Here is a 19815-nt window from a genome sequence, read left to right as displayed (position 1 = left end):
AATGGCCAATTGGGTGAAAATTTGAACCCTCATTTCATGAGAGGTCAGATGAAGATGTTTCGAAACACAGCATCTTCCGTAACTGCTGTCTGCCTGCCTGCCTGCCAGCCTCTGAGCTGTTTCCAGAATGGGAGGGGGGGAAAAGGGGGTGGAGGAAGTTTGGTCTGGGGGGCTTTGAGCCCCCACCAGAAGGTGGGTGGGTATGCTGGGGAAGGTGGGGGGCTCCAATTCACCCACCCCACACTTCAGTGAGGACTGGGGATCCCCTAAAACAAGCTCCCTCCACTCTCTTTCCTCCCTCCACTTCTGAAAACAGCAACAGGCTTGGAGGGAGGAGGGGCCATTGCAAGGGGAAATGGGCTGCAGGCTGGCAGCCAACAGCTAGATTTCCCTCCCCCCTCAAACCAACAGTGAACTTCTGTTTGGTCCAGGGGATCCTTGTAACTCAGAGCACTTCCTGTAAAGCATTCTCAGTTGCAAAGGGGAGCTGCATTTCTGTCTGCACTCATAGGTACTAGGGGCTTGGATATACTTACCATACCTCCTGTGGCTTCATGGATTCATTGAATCCAAATCTCAGGAAAGGTCCAATTCAGCCCTTGGTGCTATAGCTTTTCTTTAAGAAACTTAAGACTTCTCTCAAATGTCCATATCAAGGCACAATTCTGACCTCACTTACAGTGGTATAAAGCAGAAATAACTCCAATGAAGTCACTGCAAACCTAATGCAAGTTATATTGGAACCAGGCTTATAAGGCTTTTTTTTCCCCTTGTGATTTGTGAGTCTTATTTAATTTAACTAGAAAATGGTCTAATGTGTTACAGTGTGCCCTTACAATACAACAACCAACGAAGAATGGTCATCAAGGCTGTTCACCAACACAAGAGGATATTCATTAAAATGACTTCCTATTTTGAGTCAATGGCCATTTCTTAACATTTAAAGTCGACTTTAATACTCAAGTATCTGCATCACCTAAAGCAATCCAAAATAGAAATCATGTGATGGAAGGCTTGTGTCCACAGCCTCCAAAATAATTCTTATTAAAAAGAATTAGTTTATAATGAGAGTGGACAATGAATTCCTCTCATTAGTTTGTTAGAGTGGGCTGGAAGGGATAGACCAAGAAGAAAAAGTTATACATCATCAAGCTTCTGCACATTCCCCACATTCTACCTTCTTTTAACCTATTTTTTAATTTAATAAGAGCTATTAAGGGTTCAAAAAGTACAGATGACAACAGACACCCTTGCATTTTTCCTCTTGTTAAAGAAGAAATATTAACGCTAATGAGCAGAGTTGTCTATGAGATTACACAGTACTTATTACATGTACTTATATCCATTGTTTGAATTTTGAACCAAAGCCAGATTTGGCAATAATGTGGAACCTGAGCAGCCACTCTAGATGATGAAAAATTATCCAAATTATATAACTAATTATAATTATTGTCTCATGTTGGGTTTCACTATAATAATGAATAAGATCCATCAGTTTTTATCAGCAGCACATTCTCTAAAAATAACACCCCCCCCCCACCATGTTTTTCTATAATGTGGGACAAAATGTTATCTAACCTATTAGCCACTCTGCACCACTCTTGTGGAGCTGTGCCCCTGTGCAGATAAGAATTCAAGGTTCACTGGGTCAAAGAGTATGACTCCAGCTTATTTCAATGGTTTTCAACTTTTTCTAGACTCAAAGCACCCCTCAGAAAATGCTGGTTTTAATTTTAACTTTTTTTCCCCCAAGAGGTCAGAATATTTTTTAACACTATGGCTTTCAACTTAGGTTTATCTTGTGAATCATGTCTTCACATTTAACAGTGCTAATGTTGTGTGGCACTCAGAAAAGGTCTCAAGGCACCCTAGGGCACCTTGGGCACTCTGGTTAAGAATCTCTAGCTTAGGTGCTGGGGCACTCACCCTGGAAGAGGCAGCCCTCTGTGTTGGCTTTTGTCCCAGGACTGGCTTTGTATTTTACCAAATTACCTTTTTTATTATAGAATGCAGGAACAGCCCTGGGCCCAGGAGTTATTTTGAGATTTTTTTTGGACCCACATAGGTTTTTTTGGACACCACAGTCAAACTGGTTACTATGCCATTCTAATAATACTGCTGAACTCAAAACCTTTTAAAGGCAGTGCCTCTTGCAATGTTTGTTCAAGTCAATGTGCAAATATGTACTGGGCATGATCAGATAATTAACTTGGGCATCAGTATAATTGGATGGAATGGCTGAAATCTGGAGCCAGAGAAATCCAAATGAGAAACAAGGAAGGGGGAGACTTGCCATATTTTCATTTAAGACAAGAAGTTATATTGCCTAGTCTTAACTGAAATATGCCTTTCTAGAAGATTACTAAGTGTAAATAACTGGCCTGTGTCACAGATGGGAGTACAGATGATCTGATGGTCTCCTCTGACCTTAAAGTGATTGACCTTATATGTGGTTACTCTCATGCTAATATTACATCATTTCATTTGCATAATCTCTTAATTTAGTCACTGTTAGAAAAATGTAGGCTTCATGTTTCAAAAGCATGTTCTGTAAGGAGTTAAACAGATGTTCTATTTCATGGATAATAATCTCCAACCCTGTCCAAGATTCCAGTAAACTAAATTTTGGTCCTAGTTTATCACTAGTAAAATATAGAGAAGTCAGCATCCCACTGCTAAGTAATTACCTGTATATAATGAAGAAAGCAAGACTGACTGTGCATAATACTTGTTATGCCCATTAATCATTAATTAAGTTTGCACAGAACTCTGGAGAACATTAACTATTAAATAAATGTTAAGTGTTATCATTGCCTGAAGGTAGTAGCATGTACATAAATTCATGACTTCAGTTCCACAGGTATTGGCTGCAGAGAAGGCTGGGAAATTTCACTGGGATGTGTCGATGTGGAAAATGGGATGGATTGCACCCTCAGCAAGTTTATGGATGACCCCAACCTAGGTGGAGTAGTGGATATGCTGGAGGGTAGGGCTAGGATGCAGAGAGACCTAAACAAATTGGAGGACCAAAAGAAATCTCATGAAGTTCAATAAGGAGAAGTGCAAAGTCCTGCACTTAGGATGGAACAATCCCATGCAGTGGTATAGACTAGGAACTGACTGGCTAAGCAGCAGCTTTGCAGAAAAGGACATGAGTTACATTGGACAATAAGCTGAATATGAGCCAACACTATGCCCTTGTTGTGAAAAAGGCTAACAGCATACTGGGCTGTATCAGTAGGACTGCTGCCAGCAGATTAAGCAAAGTGATTATCCCCCTCTATTCAGCATTGGTGAAGCTACTTCTGGAGTACTGTGTCCAGTTTTAGGACCCCATTGCAGAAAGGATGTGGACAAATTGGAGAGAGTCCAGCAGCAGGCAACCAAAATTGTTAGGGGGCTGGGGCAAATGAGTTATGAGGAGAGGCTGAGGGAGCTGGGCTAATTTAGTCTGGAGAAGAGAAGACTAAAAGGGGATTTAATAGAAGCCTTCAACTACCTGAAGGGTGGTTCAAAAGAGGATGGGGCTAAACTGTTCTCAGTGGTGACAGATGGCAGAACAAGGAGCAATGCTCTCAAGTTGCAGCAAGGGAAGTTTAGGTTAGATATTAGGAAAAACAGTCTCACTAGGAGGGTAGCAAAGCACTGAAACAGGTTACCCAGATAGGTTGTGGAATTTCCATCCTTAGAGGTTTTTAAAACTTGGGTAGATAAAGCCTTGGCTAGGATGGTATAGTTGGGGATGGCCATGCCTTGAGCAAGGGCTTGGACTAGATAGCCTCCTGAGGTCCCTTCCAACCCTAATTTTCTATGATTCTATGTGTATTTCTACTGGGACTTAAAGCCAGAGGTTCCAGCCTAGGGGTTCTTGCCCTTCCAGTTAGGGTCAGACCAGTTATCATATTTGGGGTCAGGAAGGAATTTTACCCCAAGGTCAGATTGGTAAGGACTATGAGGATTTTTGCTTCCTCGGTAGCAGGAGGCATGACCCTGTTCCTGGGATTTCTTGAGCACATATTAACAACCTTTACAACAGCAGTACAGTGGCTGCTGTGGTCGCCCTGCTTTACATGTGGCAGGTTAGGTTTCTGTGTCTTGTTGTGTCAGGGTTGACTGTATAGTTTTGCTGCAAGGTTTCTGATTTGTATGGAATGGTTTGGATAGGGATGATCCTGCTTTGGGTAGAGGATTGGACTAGATGACCTATGGAAGGCTCTTCCACCCCACATCTCTGATTCTATTATACATGAGAGGAGTCACGTACCAAGCCCTTAAACTATGTGAAATCTGCTACAATCTTCATAATCCCCATTAACTGCAAAATTTAAACTAGTGCAACCATTCAAAAGAGTCTGTTAGTTCTTCTGGATATGTACCTCATCATATCATCTTTCAAAGCAATACAGTATAACTTTCTGGGGATCATGGAGTAGATTGAACTCAGCACCCTACTTCTGTGCTATCATTTTGTATTTCTAGTCCTGCCATGCACTCTAGTATCTCACATATGAACCATACCAGAACTTAATGTTTTGAAGTGTTGCTGTATTCCCAACACTTCCTTGCTGAAAATAGAAAGTGGGCAACTATAGTACCAATGAGCCTGTTCAAAACAAATGACAGGTCAACATTTAATGGGTTGTAAAGTCATCCAGAAGCCCTTTTTCTATGGTGCAGAAGTGTGGCACGGTTCTCTGTGGTGACAGCTAAGATCACTGAGAAAAAATGGTCTAGCTCTTCCACTGCTCTGTTCTTCCATCACCCCAAATATTTTGTGTCTGCATAAATACTATTTTGCATGACAGGAGATTACTTATTCCTTATTCTCTCCATTTCCCACACTTTCCCATTTGCTGGCTAACTGTTAAGAAGGTCAAAATTATCTTCCCCCTCCCCATTTATTTGACCATCCCTCCAGAATTCAGGTCAGTATTTTGATCCCTTCTTTCCACCTGGCAACCTCTTGACTAATGCTCTTTTTGACCCACAGCTGCTGCTCAGGGCCCATGCTTCTAGACATTGCTACAACAGAACATAAATGCCCCTATACCCTACCAATCAAGAGCTCATAACTTACTGATATTCTTCGGAAAGACTTAAATTCAAGGTAGGTGAGGTGGTCTGACAATTCTTCTGGCTCTAGATGATCAAAAAGAAGAGAGACTTTCCGTTTCTTGCTGGTGTTGGGCTTTACCCGCTGTGTCAGCTTCCGGGACCAATCCCGAGAATTTCTTTAAAAAAAAGAAGTAATAAAATAGTAAAATGCAGGTTGCTTTAACAAAACCAATTTTAATTTTTCCCTGAAACTAGTTACCTCATTTGTATGACTTACTGCAACTTACACTTAAAGCAGACTTGGTGCTGTTGCTGATACACATAAAGATGGGAAAACTTCTTTTTTTGGAAGAGAACTGCATAAGGGACAGATCACATTCACCCTATTTTTTAAAGGCACCCGAGGATCTATTCTTGACAAGATAAGTCTTTTACTTAAAATGCACTCACAATTTAGATCAGTGATTCTCAACCAGGGTTCCATGGCACCCTGAGGTGCCTTAAGATCCTTTCAAGGGTGCAACAGGTGCAACACAACTTTAGCACTGTTAGGTTTGCTAACATGATTCACAAGATAAACTTGAAGATTTCAAATAGAAACTCATAGCTGTGGTCTTTCTGAATTCTTTGAAATAGAAAAACTGCTCTATTTTTCTGTAGTGAAAAAAGAGAGTGAAAACTAAGAGCTGGTCTTTTTCTGAGGGGTGCTGCAAATCTATCCAGAGGTGCCATTAATCTATCTAGGGGTGCCTTGTGCCTAAAAAGACTGATTTAGACATTAGAGGGTCAATTAAATGAAACAAGCTGGTACTAACTTTCCATTTTTTACTAGTATTCAACTGGAGTAACATACATTATTCTTGTTCACTGCCATTTCAAGGAATGCTTCAAAATCTTTTATCCCCTACAAATCTTTGTTGTTCCTTACACAGAGTGAAATCTGCCCTGGTCAACACTGGGTTAAATTCAGGTCAATGGTTTAAATTCAATTTAAGCCCTGAAAAAGGCCTATAAGGATAATGTGGTCCTGTACCAGCCCTCTGTATAGGTTAAACAGTAAACTCTAAGATCTTCTTCATGTCGCCAATACAGATTTTGAGGATTTGTTCTGGTCTAGCTTGTGGAGAATTATGTCAGTTTTAGGAAAGCGAGATACAACTTTTGTTTTGTTTTCCAAACATTAAAACTCTTTAACACTCACATTTGAGTTGTGTCAAGTAGACGACAGTGGAACACCTCACCATTAGCTCTCGCCAGTTCCTGCAACTCCTCCACAGTTTTAGTTAGTTTAGAATCCATTTTGAACATGACCCAGAACTCTGTAATCCAATACCTTTAGTAAATGAAAAACAATAATAAAAATGTTTTGAGGCAACATCAGTAAGACTGAAAGACAAAGATACACTTTGATTACTTGTATTTTGTTCACTCCAGATTACAAATCTTGTTACCAAGTATCTTCTTCAAAGTACTCTCGTCTATCTAGCTCAGGACAACAGAATGCATAAATCAAATGCAGGATTAATATGAGCACCTCTGGTTTACTTTTTTGTAAAAATATACTTTAGCTAGCTATCAAATAGCTGCGAGTTGATTCAGTGCTAGAATCTTTTTTATATCAGGCTAGATCTTCAGCTGTATAAATCAGTAGTTCCACTTAAATCAATGCAGCTACACTAATTTATAAAAGCTAAAGATCTAGGCCAAGGGTTGGCAACCTCTTTTACTCACCATAGGCAACTCCTTGTGACCCAGCTGGTGCTGTGGGCTGCTCACCCCCTGCTGTGCCCCAGTTCCTGCTCTGTGCTGAGGGGCTGGTCACTTGCTCCCTGTCCCCCAACCCTGCACCCCCAAGGTCCTCTAAATTGTCTCTCCCTGCATCTTTCAGAGTAGCTAATTCAGTGAACACCACTACAGTATGGTGGGAGCAGCTCCCTCCATGGAGCTGGAGCAGGAACAAGGACTGCCAAAAGGATTAGCCAGTTGCTAGTAAAATGTGGAATGAAAAACCCAGGCTTGATCCCACAGCTAATATGCAACAGGGTTCAGCACACTGCTGGTAAAAGACCAAATTGCAGGCTGGAATTAATCGTTATGGGCCAGACTGGCTACAGGTTGCCAACACCTGATCTAAGCTATTACATTTTCTTTATATTCTGTTTAATATACTGCAAAATTTTAAGACATACTCTTGTAGAGCTTCTTGAAATTAGTCTGACAGTGAAGAAAATGCCCTGTGCCAATGCAAGTTTTTGCTTTAGAAAAATCTGCTGAAAAACTGCTACCCGTAAACAAGCAAGATTTGTATAGATGATATAGTTACACATGGATAGTTATAGAATATGATAGATAGTTCCTGAGAAATATGGCTTTTTACATTAGATTGTCAGATTGCTAGTTGAAAATATTTCAGTATTACACATAACATTATACGGTAAATTTCCAGAAGCCTTCAGTGTGCACATGCAAAAACACATGTGCACTCATTCATGACAATTCACATGCACATCTCTGCTTGAGCAAAGACACGTGTTGCATGTGGGAAGATAAGATGTGACTGAAGCAATATGCCATTTTTGCGGTAATATAATTGTCATAGCTAAGCCAACATTTGCCAGTCATTCCCTTTTTTAAAAATATATTAATAGATTCATAGATGCTAGGGTCAGAAGGAACCTCAATAGATCATCGAGTCTGACCCCCTGCATAGGCAGGAAAGTTTGCTGGGTTCAGATGACCCCAGCCAGATGCCTATCTAACCTCCTCTTGAAGACCCCCCAGGGTAGGGGAGAGCACCACCTCCCTTGGGAGACCATTCCAGATTTTGGCCACTCTAACTGTGAAGAAGTTCTTCCTAATGTCCAGTCTAAATCTGCTCTCTGCTAGCTTGTGGCCATTATTTCTTGTAACCCCAGGGGCTCCTTGGTGAGTAGAGCCTTACCAATTCCCTTCTGCGCCCCCATGATGAACTTAGGGAACTATAGGCAGCCACAAGGTCGCCTCTCAACCTTCTCTTGCAGAGGCTGAAGAGGTCCAGGTGCCCTAGTCTCTCCTCGTAGGGCCTGGCCTGCAAGCCCTTAACCATACGAGTGGCCCTTCTCTGGACCCTCTCCAGGTTATCCACATCCCTCTTGAAGTGTGGCACCCAAAACTGCAATCTGACCAGCGCCCGATAGAGGGGAAGTATCACCTCCTTGGTTCTGTTTGTCATGAATCTCCTGATGCATGATAAAATGCAGTTAGCTTTGCTGATGACTTGTCACACTGACGACTCATGTTCATCTTGGAGTCCACTAAGACTCCGAGATCCCTTTCCACTTCCATGCTGCCGAGCAGGTCATTTCCTAGGCAGTAGGTGTGCTGGACATTTTTCCTCCCTAGGTGCAGCACTTTGCATTTCTCCTTGTTAAATCACATTAAATCGCATATTATTTTTTAAAAATAATTATTTGTGTGCAATTGTTTTTGGCAAATGTTGACTCTTTATTAAAAATATCCCTAAGCAAAATCATCAAACATGTAATGAATGGGCAAAGAGAAGAAATGCCTTGGGTCAACTGCGTTAATCTAAATAGAATTCCTAGTGAATGCAATGGGGGATTCTTCATGCTGGTGTACTGCCAACATTCAACTTTACTGAACACAGAAAGAGAAAATTGCACAGTAACACTGGGAACAAGGCTACTAGGTACTTAGCATCTTCAGCTTCTTCTGATCTCGACAAAAGATGCTTTAAGATACTTTAAGGACTTGGCTTGTAATTATGCCTTAATAAAAAATTAGCTGAATTCATCCATCAACTTAAATGGAATTTCACCAGTCCATTACACATAAATCTGTTAAAGTTTAAACATTTAAGGAAGTCTAAAGAATACAATCATTCCTCTTTAATGAATGGTAGCTTAAGAAATAGAAAGCCACTCAGTCCTATTTGTGGCAGCTCATGAACACCTTGTATAACTGTTGCTAGCATGTCATTGGCAAAATCCTTTATATGAAAAGTCCTTACCTTACAAAATAGCATATCTTTACAGAAAACACAGAAGATTTCTTTTCTAAAGCATCCAGATAGGTGGAGAACTGTTAAGGAAAACAAGGCAGTTTACCTGTGATCTAAAACTTGATGTGCTTGCTGTTTCTTGGAGCCTAATCCAATATCCACTGATAGAAGTAATTGGAAAAACCTTCTACTGACTTCAGCTGAGGTTGGATTATGGTTCTGATACATAACTATAACCTTCTGAAATCATTAGTGCAGGACAATTAGAAATAGGATTTTTACAAATACCAATGCATTTGATAAAATTTGAGTAGTGAAAAGAATAGTTGTATAAATGCCTACAGTAAAATTCACTGCTGGGGAGAGATCTTATCAAGGTAAGAAACATATGTGTATTGTAGAGAGAACACTTGATTTTTATGTGTATATGCTAAATAATTTTATAGACATGGAAGATCAGTTCAGAAAAATATGTATTATGGACTTTTTTCTGCAGGTATGCTGTATTTTGTGTGGTATTGTGTACTTATTCTAATTAAGACAACTTACGGACTTTACAGGATCAAATAAAAATTATATGCAATTAGGGTTACCATACATCCAGGTTTTCCCAAGCATGTCCTCTTTTTTGGCCCCTTGTCCAGGTGAATTTTTAAAATGCAACCAAATGTCCAGATTTTTGCTCTGCCTCTGCTTTTTCCTGGCACTTCCAGCTTGGCTGCTTGGGTCTGGGAGTAGCAGGGCAACATGATTCGCTGTTGGGGGATCACATGCTCTGGGTACATGCCCCAGCAGGTAAGAGAGACAGAGAAACAGAGATGGAGAGAGTGTACGTGTGCATGCACACACAAGCTTCATGTGCAGCAGGGCTGTGGGGGGCAGAGGGCTGTGGGTCGGGAATGAGGCACACGGGGGGGGGGGGGCAGGCACAGGACTGCAGGTCAGGAGTGAGGGGCACCAGCAGGGCTGGTGGGGACAAAGGCTGTGGGTTGAGAGAGTCATGGGCCAGGCTGGGGGGGGGCAGGGGACTGCAGGTTAGGAGTGAGAGGCACTGGTAGGGCAGGGTACAGTCAGTCAGGAGTTAGAGGCAGCAGCAGGGCTGGGAAGGGCTGTGGCTTAGGAGTGAGGGGCAGAGGTGATGCATGGTCATATCACTGCCCCGCCCCCCCCCCCACACACACAATCATATACCCCTTCTCCCTCTCCTCCCCCTCCCCCCCGCCTTGCCTCCCCCACAGACTCAGCCCATATCTACTGAGGTCTCCAGAAGAGACCAGATCCATGCTACATCTCAACAAATCTCCTTGGCAAAGTGCAGACAGTCAAAAAGCCTGAGGCTGAATCAATTGAGTCTTCACACATTAGTCTAAACTGTGTAGACTGAACCAATAAGCAAGCAAACAGACATTCACTTTTGATTCCAGAAATGCAGCCATATGCCTGCAGTGGGCTAGGCCAGAAGCTGGGAGGTGCTAGAGCATGCCTCCCTGCTTGGCTGGAAAAGACAGCTTGGGCCATGGCTAGCCCACCCACCCTGTGAAGCAAGGTTTGCAGGGATGCTGTGAGTTAACTTGAATCTGGTGGATATCTGGGACAGAAGTTCAATAAACCAATATAACATACATCAGTTAAGTGTGATACTACATCCATCCAGCTTTGTCTTAAACCAGTTTTGGCCATTTTGAAAGTGGCTTATGTGCACTGAACTTCTGTTGTGTTACATGATTTGAACCTGTTTCCAATCACTTATACTGGTTTATGTGTAATTTCTGTCCCTAGCCCTTGTGTCTATTTCTGTAGGGAGAAAGTTGTGGAGGAGGAGTATCCTTAAACCTTACATCTGTGTTCTGATCCTTTATAGATGATGGTGTAATCCCTTCTTAGTACATGCTGATCTTTCTTCACTGGCATGGCTATTAATCTCCTTAAAATTATGATTCATGTTATTTTAAACCAGAATTGTTTTCTAGGCTTTGGAATAAAATTGCACCCATAAATCAGTTATGTGTTTGGTTCATAGTTAGACTGGCAGCAATGTAAATAAAGTCAGAATTGAACCCCATATTTTACAGTTCTAGGGGAAATGCAGGACCTTAAATTAAATGCCACTTATTCCAAAAACCATTAAGCAACTGCTTGATATTCTAGACACTCCACATTCTACATGTATAAAACAATAGTAGGTTAGTCTAAATACTAATGTAATGGCAGTTTTTTTAGCACAAAGATGCTAATCCAGTAATTCTCAATCAGGGTGTGGTAGCACCCTGGAGTGCCTGGAGATTGTTTTAAGCGTGCCATGGGTTACCACGAAATATTACCACTATAAGGTTTGCAAATATGTTTCACAAGATAAGCCCAAATTTCAAATAGGAATCCGTAGTCTTATAAATATTCTGATCTGTTTTGGACTTCTAAATTATTTGCAACATAAGTATTGCACTATTATTTTTCTTTATTCAAAAAATGGGTGAAAACTAAGAACTAGAGGTGAGAGGTGCCTTAGGTTTAAAAAGGTTGAGAACCACTACATTAATCAGAAGTCAATACAAATTGAAGTTATGTGAGGAGGGGAAAATGGAAAGGAAAGGATTAATTAAAACAAGGTGCACTAAGTAAATGCCTGAGCCAACAGTAGGTCACGCATCACCTGTGCGCAATTAATTATAAGCAAATCTCTCCCAAAGCCAAAGGAGCTAAGCATTCTCTTTCATAGTTAGAATCTCTAAATAAGAGAGCAATACTGTCAGTATTCATCATTTTAGACTTTTTATTATAAGCTTGAGGAGCCAAACTCTCATTCTTATGAATACAAAGAAGCTGACTAAAAATCTACAACAAAATAAGGAAAACGTCATGATTTTTTAAAATGTGCTGTAATTTTTGTGAAAAATATATTTTCAGAACTTGTTGCATCTCTTCACACTAGGGAGTTCTTTTAAATTTACCACTTTATTCTCTGAACTTTTGTCTGCACAGAGAAGGCAATCTAAAACTAAGGGTGTAAACAAATTACTTCTCCCAAAAGAAAGACTTTTGTCCTGGGATCCTACAGATATACCAGTCCATTTTGCTAGTTTAAGCAGCTGTGAAGTATGTGAGGTAAAATGTGTTAACACTTTTTCCTGGGACAGTATAAATTTCTATAAATTTAGTCATGGCTCATTCAAGTTAATTGCCAGTCATTACTGGGACAAGCCTGTCAAGCTCCATGCTCTCCCTGGCAGAGAAGCAGTAGTGCAGCTTGGAAGAGCTGTGCCTCTTCTTTTCCTGGATTTTGACTCTGAACAATCAGGACCATTTCACTTGTTTATAGCCTAAGGCACTGTGAAATACAGAAATGAATACACCTGTTTATGTGGAGCCAATAGCTTGCATATACTTTACTTACAACTTTGTCATTAACATAACTGTCTTACCTTACTTTAATCACAGCAAGCATTAGAAAGGATATAGATCAATTAGTTTTTGAAGCATGTCTGTGGAAGGGATGATAAATCGGTGCATAGTCAGCATTACTTGTAGCAGCTGGCTGTTTTGACATACTTTTCCTTCTGCATCTGAAAAGTGCAGTGAAGAAGTCTTATTGAGAAATAAATACAACTTGCCATACATGATGCTGGATTATTCCAGTTTTTCACTTCTGATCAGGCCTGCTTATCTGTGGCATACTAGAGATCTATTACATACTCTACTGCAGCAGTGAGATCATTATTTAGCAAAGAGAAATACGTAATAAACAATTTGTAATGGACTTCCAAATCTTTTGATAAAAATATCAGTACTATATAAATATAAACATTAGTTCACCTTCAAAATACCATTCAGAGATGTATACAGTGGCTCCAATCTAGCAAAGATCTACCAATCTTTCACTTCAAGAACATGAATATAACCTCTTAAACAGATTAGAAAACTTAGGGACAGTGGAGTTAGGTTACTGAACCAAAATAATTAGGCTGTAACAAGACTGGATGATTGTCAGTCTGCAGATATTTTAAAGTATACATGCAGTTTTTTGCAGAGTTGATTTGATTCACAACTCTTCAAAGTACACCCACGCTGGGCTTTCCAGGTTCATGTATACATATACAGTATCAGGAAAACTTGAAAACAAAAATGCAACCTCCTTGCTTAAAAAAATTTTGCCCCAAGAGACCTAACACGAGTTATCTTTTGCTGAGTTCAGTTGTACTAGATTTAGATACAACTTTAACATTTTCTCGCTTCCATACTTGGAAAAAATCCAAGGTATCAGGCATTTCAGACATGTTTAAATTAACATTACAGTAAATTTGCTGCGGGTATAATCAGTATTTTATAAACACTCAAAGATTGTATTTTTATATAGTATCTGAAAAGAGACACTGGCTAGTTTAAATAGAAATTGGATTCCCTTGCAACATGATAATAAAATATAACCATTTTGAGTGCTTTTAAAAATATTCTCTTCTAAGAAGCTGGATTTATGTTACTAGTTAAGAGCAGCTGAAAACTGGCATGGCATAAAACATCCTTGAAGCAATACATAACGAGAAGGCAAAACGGAAACAGTAGGCAAAACACTAGGCTTGATGCATATGAAACTACACATATTGGGTATCTATACACATGCTCTGGGTTGGGGGCTCCAAGGAACCACTCTAATTAAAGTACCTGCAGGATCACATATATTCACCATCCGATGCTTCAAAATGGTAGCAGGGGCACTTGAACTAAAGCTCATTGAATGAGTTTATGAAGTGCGGGGATGCTGAATAGATGTAACATGGAGGCTGCTGGACTGCATTACGTTAATTAACTCCATTAATCAAGTCTCCTCCAATGTGTGCTAATTAGCACACATTGGAGCATTAGCACACATTGGAGCAGATGTCCAGCATGTGTATAGGTGCACATTGTTAGAGGTAAAACATTTTCAGATTATGAATATGGAGATGTCAAGTTTAATTTACCTTTAAAATGATTAAATGTAGAGGCAGCTGTCAAGCAAAAGTTTTGTACCATTATGCAGGAGGAAGGTGCCAGCTCTAAAGGGTGCACCTCTGATCCAAGATCTTTTTCTGGATTTTAAAGAAAATTTAGGATAAGATGCCTAGCTAATGTTTTGACTAGTGATGCCAAGTCAGTCTCATTTTCATTTTTTCACACTGTACAAAGAGAAGATGCATCACTTTTAACTGAACAGATCCATCTTCAGCCTTGTATCACAACTCACTCACTCTAAAGATTTCTCTTCTGTGGGTCTCCCTTGACTAGATATGAGAAGTCTATCTGTAGGGACCTACGCAATTCATGATTTTGTGGATTTCACAGAAATCATGAAATCAGGCATTGTCCGTGAAACCTGCAAAATCAAAAATAAAAATTAAAAACTTACTAAAAAATAAAATGCTGGCTCTCCAATGAGAGCCAGCAGTCCTCATGGCTGCTGTGGTCTTGACTTGTGGCCTACTGGGGGAATGGGGAGCCACTGGCCCAAAAGGGAGCATCTTCAATGGTGGCCACATCCCCCACCCCTCATCACTGATCGGCTGAGAGGGCTACCCATTGTATGGCCCTGCCCCTCCCTGCCAATCAGCAGTGAGGGACGTGGCCACTGACAGCCCTCTCAGGCAAGAGGCAAGGGCCACAGGGCCCCCTCAGCCAATCAGCAACAAAGAGCAGGCTCATCGCAAGAAGGCTAAAATAATCTGCTCTTTTTTGCTCACCACAATTTAGGTAGATCCTTATCTATCGGTTAAAAGAAGCTGGAGTTTCATCTTTATTTCACAGCACTCTGAATCTTTAAAAACTCATAAAACACCATGTAACTTTTTTCTAACCCTTCAAAGTAAATTCAGGGTGCCTTTATCTTTGTGAATTTTTTTAACAGGTTCCACTTTCTCTTGTATTGATTTGTGCCACTCACTGTGATTGACAACTCTAGTTACCTGTTCCAGATTTTAGCTCCTATTCCATTTTGAAAATTTAACTGTTGAAATTGTTTGTGGTAGTTCCTTTCTTAAGCTTTGATTTGGGTATAGGTAACATGGCCATAAGTAATAGGTATTACAAAACAGTCTAGTGCTTAGACCACTTCCTCAGGAAATGAGGAAGACTTGGGTTCAATGCCCTCCTTAGCCTGAGGAATCCCTTGTTCAAACCCACATCTATTTCCCAAGATAATACCTTATCCAGAAGGTTGTAAATAAGTCAGGGATGTGGTTTCCACCTCTTCAACTAAAGCTGGGCTGCTGGGTAGAAAGGAATGTGAGATTCATAGGACCAAAGAAAGCAAGCAATAAAGAGCATGGCTCTGAAGGTACTCCCCTCAAGGGAGAAGGAACTCTTGGGTCTTTAGCCAAAGGAATCACTTGGGTACCTAAGTCCAGGAAGTGATTTTGGGCCATGAATCCCAGTTTTGGACAGATACCCAATTTGGGGTTGTACATAGGTACAGAAGTCCAAAAAGAACAGTTCCGTTCCGGACACACTCTATTGGCTACCTTAGGCATCACCTCCTGCCCCTTCCCAGCACAGCAGATGTTATGAATCCCAGTTTCAGATTCCTATGTCTTCCAGTTCACTTAATAAGGAACTTAATAAGGAACTTCTTAAATTGGGTTTGTGAATTCTGCTCTTGAAGCTAGACATGTTAAAGTTTGCTTTAGTAATACCCTTATAAATCTCAACCTAAGTCTTTTTGTGGACCCACAGGACCAATGAAATCTTGATATACATGAGTTAAAATCAGAGTTCTAAATGCCTGGAAGGGGTATATGATGAGCTAGAAGGGGAAAGGGCAAAGGGTACCATAATACTGGTGCCTGTGATTGTGCAAGAGAAGCCTAGAATTGTACCCTGGGGGTTGTATAACTTTCACAGGAGAATTTCAGTTTTAAAAGCTTGCTTTTATTACAGGACATATCTTCAACAATAGCATCTTCATAAACAAAAATTCTTATCCCAGATCCCTGGCCTCTTCTGTGGCAGCATAATGTGGGCAAAAAAAAACTTAATCAGCTAGTTAAGAATTCTTCAGTGACGAGAAGAGTAAAAACCCTCCTCTTATTGTGCACAAGTATTGGGGAGGGGGGAAGGAGTCACTGTCAACAGAATTATTAATAATGCTAAAGTGATTAACAAATATTTATGTTCTGTATTTGGGAAAATGTGAAAGGAGACAGATAGTCTTATCACATAAAAGGAAATACTTTCAATTCAAACAGTAACTGAGGGACATTAAAGGGCAATTACTACATTTCCAAATCAGCAAGTCTGAACAACTTATATCCCAGACCATTAAACTGAATTGTATTGTTAATTCTCTGGATTATTAATGTTTATTTTCAATAAGTCTTTGAATCTCAAGGAAATGCCAGAGAATTGGCACAACATTCATGTTCTTCTAATCTTTAAAGGAGAAAACTAGACAATCCAGATTGTTATAGGTCTTTTACCTTTAAATACAGAAAACTAGACAATCCAGATTGTTCTAGGCCTCTCACCTTTAAATACAAAAAACTAGACAATCCAGATTGTTATAGGCCTCTCACCTTTAAATACAAAAAACTAGACAATCCAGACTGTTCTAGGCCTCTCACCTTTAAATAGAGAATGGAAAAATAGTGGAATGACTGATACAGAATTTGAATTTAAAAATTAGAGGAAGGTCATGTAATCAATGCTAATCAACATGGATTTATGGAAAATAGACTGCCAGACTAACTCAGTATTTTTATGAGAGTTCAAGTTTGGTCAATAAAGGTGATGGTATTGGATTGAAAACTGATTAACTGTTAGATCCGAAAATGAGATTCCAAGATGGGGATACTCAATAAACAGCAGGCTTTCTACTGGAATCTTTTGGCCGTATGCAATTTAACACTTTTTAACAGCAACCTCAAATAAACCATAAAATCATTATTGATATAGGTGGCAGAAGAGACAAAGGCTGAGGTAATAGTTAATAATGAGAAAGAGAAGACAGTGGTATGTAGGGGCTGTGCACTACCTCATAAACTGGTATTTTAATATAGTCAAAGGTAAAGTCCTATATCAAAGACAAAGAATCCATGCCATACTTACAGGACAGTGACTAAGAAATGGTTTGGGAGATAATGACGACTCATATGACTGACTTCCTAGTATGACACTTTGGCCAGAAGGGCTAATATGATCTTGCATGTACAACTGGGAATTTTAAGTAGAAGTGGGGAAGTTACATGATGGCTGTAGCTGACTGCTACTGGAAAATCCTGTTCAGTTCTGATTGCTGTTAACAATTGAAGAATACTGATCAACTGGAAAAGTTCAAATAAGAGCTGAGAGAAGTGGATTTCCATGTTTGGAAACATAACTCAAAAAGCTACACTTGTTTAGTTTATCAAAGACAAGGTAAATGATTATCACATTCCCTAAGTACCCTACATGAAGAACAAACATTTGAGAGTTCTAATTAGGAAAAGTAAAAACATAAATCAAATCTGGAAGCTGAAGCCAGAAAAAATTCATACTAGAAACATGGTGCATATTTTTAATTTGTAATTAACCACTGGAACAACAAGGGTATATTCTCCATCATTAGAAAAATTTAAGTTAAGAACGACTGTCAAGTTGAGATGGATTTAGAGGCTTCGAAAGATCTACTTCAGCTCAAACAGGAACTAATTTAGAGAAGTATTGTGATCATATAGGTCAGCTGGTATCATCACAGTAGTCCCTTCTGACTCTGAATTCAATGAATAAACCTGGCATAGCTAGCTTCACACCACCTATTTCTGTTTCTGCCTATTGTTGGGAGAGAACTGGAGGGGTTTGGAGGAGATATGGTCAGAGCATGTAGCAACTGTAAACCAAACAAAAAGTTGTTACAAGTCATTGTTGCCAGGGAAGCACTGGTAAGACGAGTCCTGAGGATCACTGGTAAGACGAGTCTTGAGGATATTCTATCTTACATGTGCAGTTGAACCTGCTCAATTGCCTCCAGCGTAAGGGGATGGGAAGGTAACAGAATGTTTTGTTTTTTTCTGTGTTTTTGGTTGTAGCTGTGTTGGTCTAAGGACATAGGCAGGCCAGGTTCTTTGAGTAGATGTGATATCTTTTATTAAAGCAACTGAGTAGTTGAAAAAAGTTCTTAGCAAGCTTTTGGGCGCAGTCACCCTCCTTCAGGCATAGGGGTCTCTGCTGTTCTGAGACTCCAAGAAATGAGAGAAGCTAAAAGTGTGTCAGGATGTCAGTGAGAATGTAAACAGGGAGAAATTAAAAAGATGCCTAATTAGAAATATCTTTCTAATTTCTACCTACTTACACTCTCACTGACATCCTGCCAAACTTTTAGTTTCTCTCATTTCTTGGAGTCTCAGAACAGCAGAGACTCCCTATGCTTGAAGAAGGGTGACTGTGCCCAAAAGCTTGCTAAGAACCTTTTTCCAACTACTCAGTTGGTCTTATAAAAGATATCACAACTACTCAAACAACCTTGCCTGCCTCGTTTTTTCTGTAGAGTTCTCTTTCCTTTAAATATTTTTTTTACAGATTAAAAGTATAAAAATTCTAACAGCCATCTGTACAGGATGTTCATGTGTGTGCATGTTAAATAGGTAATCCTGCAATGGCACATTTTCTGTTGGATGTCCTAGAAGCCTGTTAGTGTATTCAACATTAGTAAGAACCAATGTACGTTCTGGCTGAGAAAACTAAATGAAGACTATTTTGTCTTCCCTATAAACACTCTATTCCACACAAATAGGCATGTACTTGAAATTCAAGTAATAATCATTTGGTGTCCATTTGTGCAAATGGATAAAAAGTATTTTGATTCCTGCACCAACACTCTGCACATAGGCTAAGTGTTCCTTCATGGAATAACAAAAAATCAAAGCAGTCAGTACTTTAGATTGAAACAATACAAGTTTACATATGGTGGCAGTTAGGAACCAGCTATCTACAACACTAGCATGGCATTTAGTCATCATAATTAATGATATACTGTTTCTTTCTTTTTTAAAAATCTAGCTACAAAACAGACTAGTTGAATTTAGCAGCTGGAAACCAGATGAATGGAAATCTTTGATGAAACAGCAGAAGAAATTGCAGACTTGTTAACAATAAATTATGGTCATTCAGATTATTCCCCCTATTGATGCTTAGAAAGAACAAAAAAAATCTTCTTAAATCAATCCATAAAAATATTCACCATTTAGTCTAACCTTGATACTGGGGAGAGCCATGGAAAATAAAATCAGGAGATAAATAGGCACATAGGAAATGTAGAATTATTTGTCTATTGTCAAGATTCTTGAGCTGTCCCTTAATCTACAATTTTATGGACAAGTATATGGAGAAACATGTTTGTAGCCCCTGTAAAAGGTGGAGATGTTGATCAGCAGTATGCGACTGCTGTTACGCTGGAACTGTTACACCTGTATGATCCTATAGCAAAAAGTGAGGTGAGTCACCCTAACTTTGACCCCAGATGAAGCAGAGGTAAAGTTGGACTGGTTTTGCCATACCCAGATGAAGCACAGGTAAAGTTGGACTGGTTTTGCCATACCTGCATCACTGCAGAATCATGCTGACATCACAGCTGCACTGTAACAACTTGTATCAGTATCCTTCCATAGCCTACAGTTGTAGCTTGCAATTTTAGTATGATATTGAAGTTCCCTGTACTTACTGATAGTGTTTTAGGTTAATTTAATTCAGGGATGTCAGACACATCTGGCCTTGTGGACTGAATACGTGGCACAGAGCTGGTGCACGGGCCTGATTAGCCC

At 39.8% G+C, this 19815-nt stretch overlaps 1 protein-coding gene across 1 annotated transcript in view; it reads right to left on the bottom strand.

The window, feature by feature from the left end:
* RASGRP1 (RAS guanyl releasing protein 1) overlaps nucleotides 1-19815 on the bottom strand; it is a 96740-nt gene that overhangs the window by 36288 nt on the left and 40637 nt on the right. Inside the window, exons 3-6 of the mRNA XM_019496498.2 lie at nucleotides 12510-12615; nucleotides 9065-9127; nucleotides 6257-6388; nucleotides 5078-5231 (exon numbers count right to left, since the gene is read on the bottom strand). Coding sequence (XP_019352043.1) covers nucleotides 5078-5231; nucleotides 6257-6388; nucleotides 9065-9127; nucleotides 12510-12615 — 455 coding nt within the window. The remainder of the gene's footprint in view (nucleotides 1-5077; nucleotides 5232-6256; nucleotides 6389-9064; nucleotides 9128-12509; nucleotides 12616-19815) is intronic.

The sequence above is a fragment of the Alligator mississippiensis genome, chromosome 2 (genome assembly GCF_030867095.1).
Source record: "Alligator mississippiensis isolate rAllMis1 chromosome 2, rAllMis1, whole genome shotgun sequence".
Classification (NCBI taxonomy): Eukaryota; Metazoa; Chordata; order Crocodylia; family Alligatoridae; genus Alligator; species Alligator mississippiensis.
This window is presented reverse-complemented; position numbering and strand designations above follow the sequence as displayed.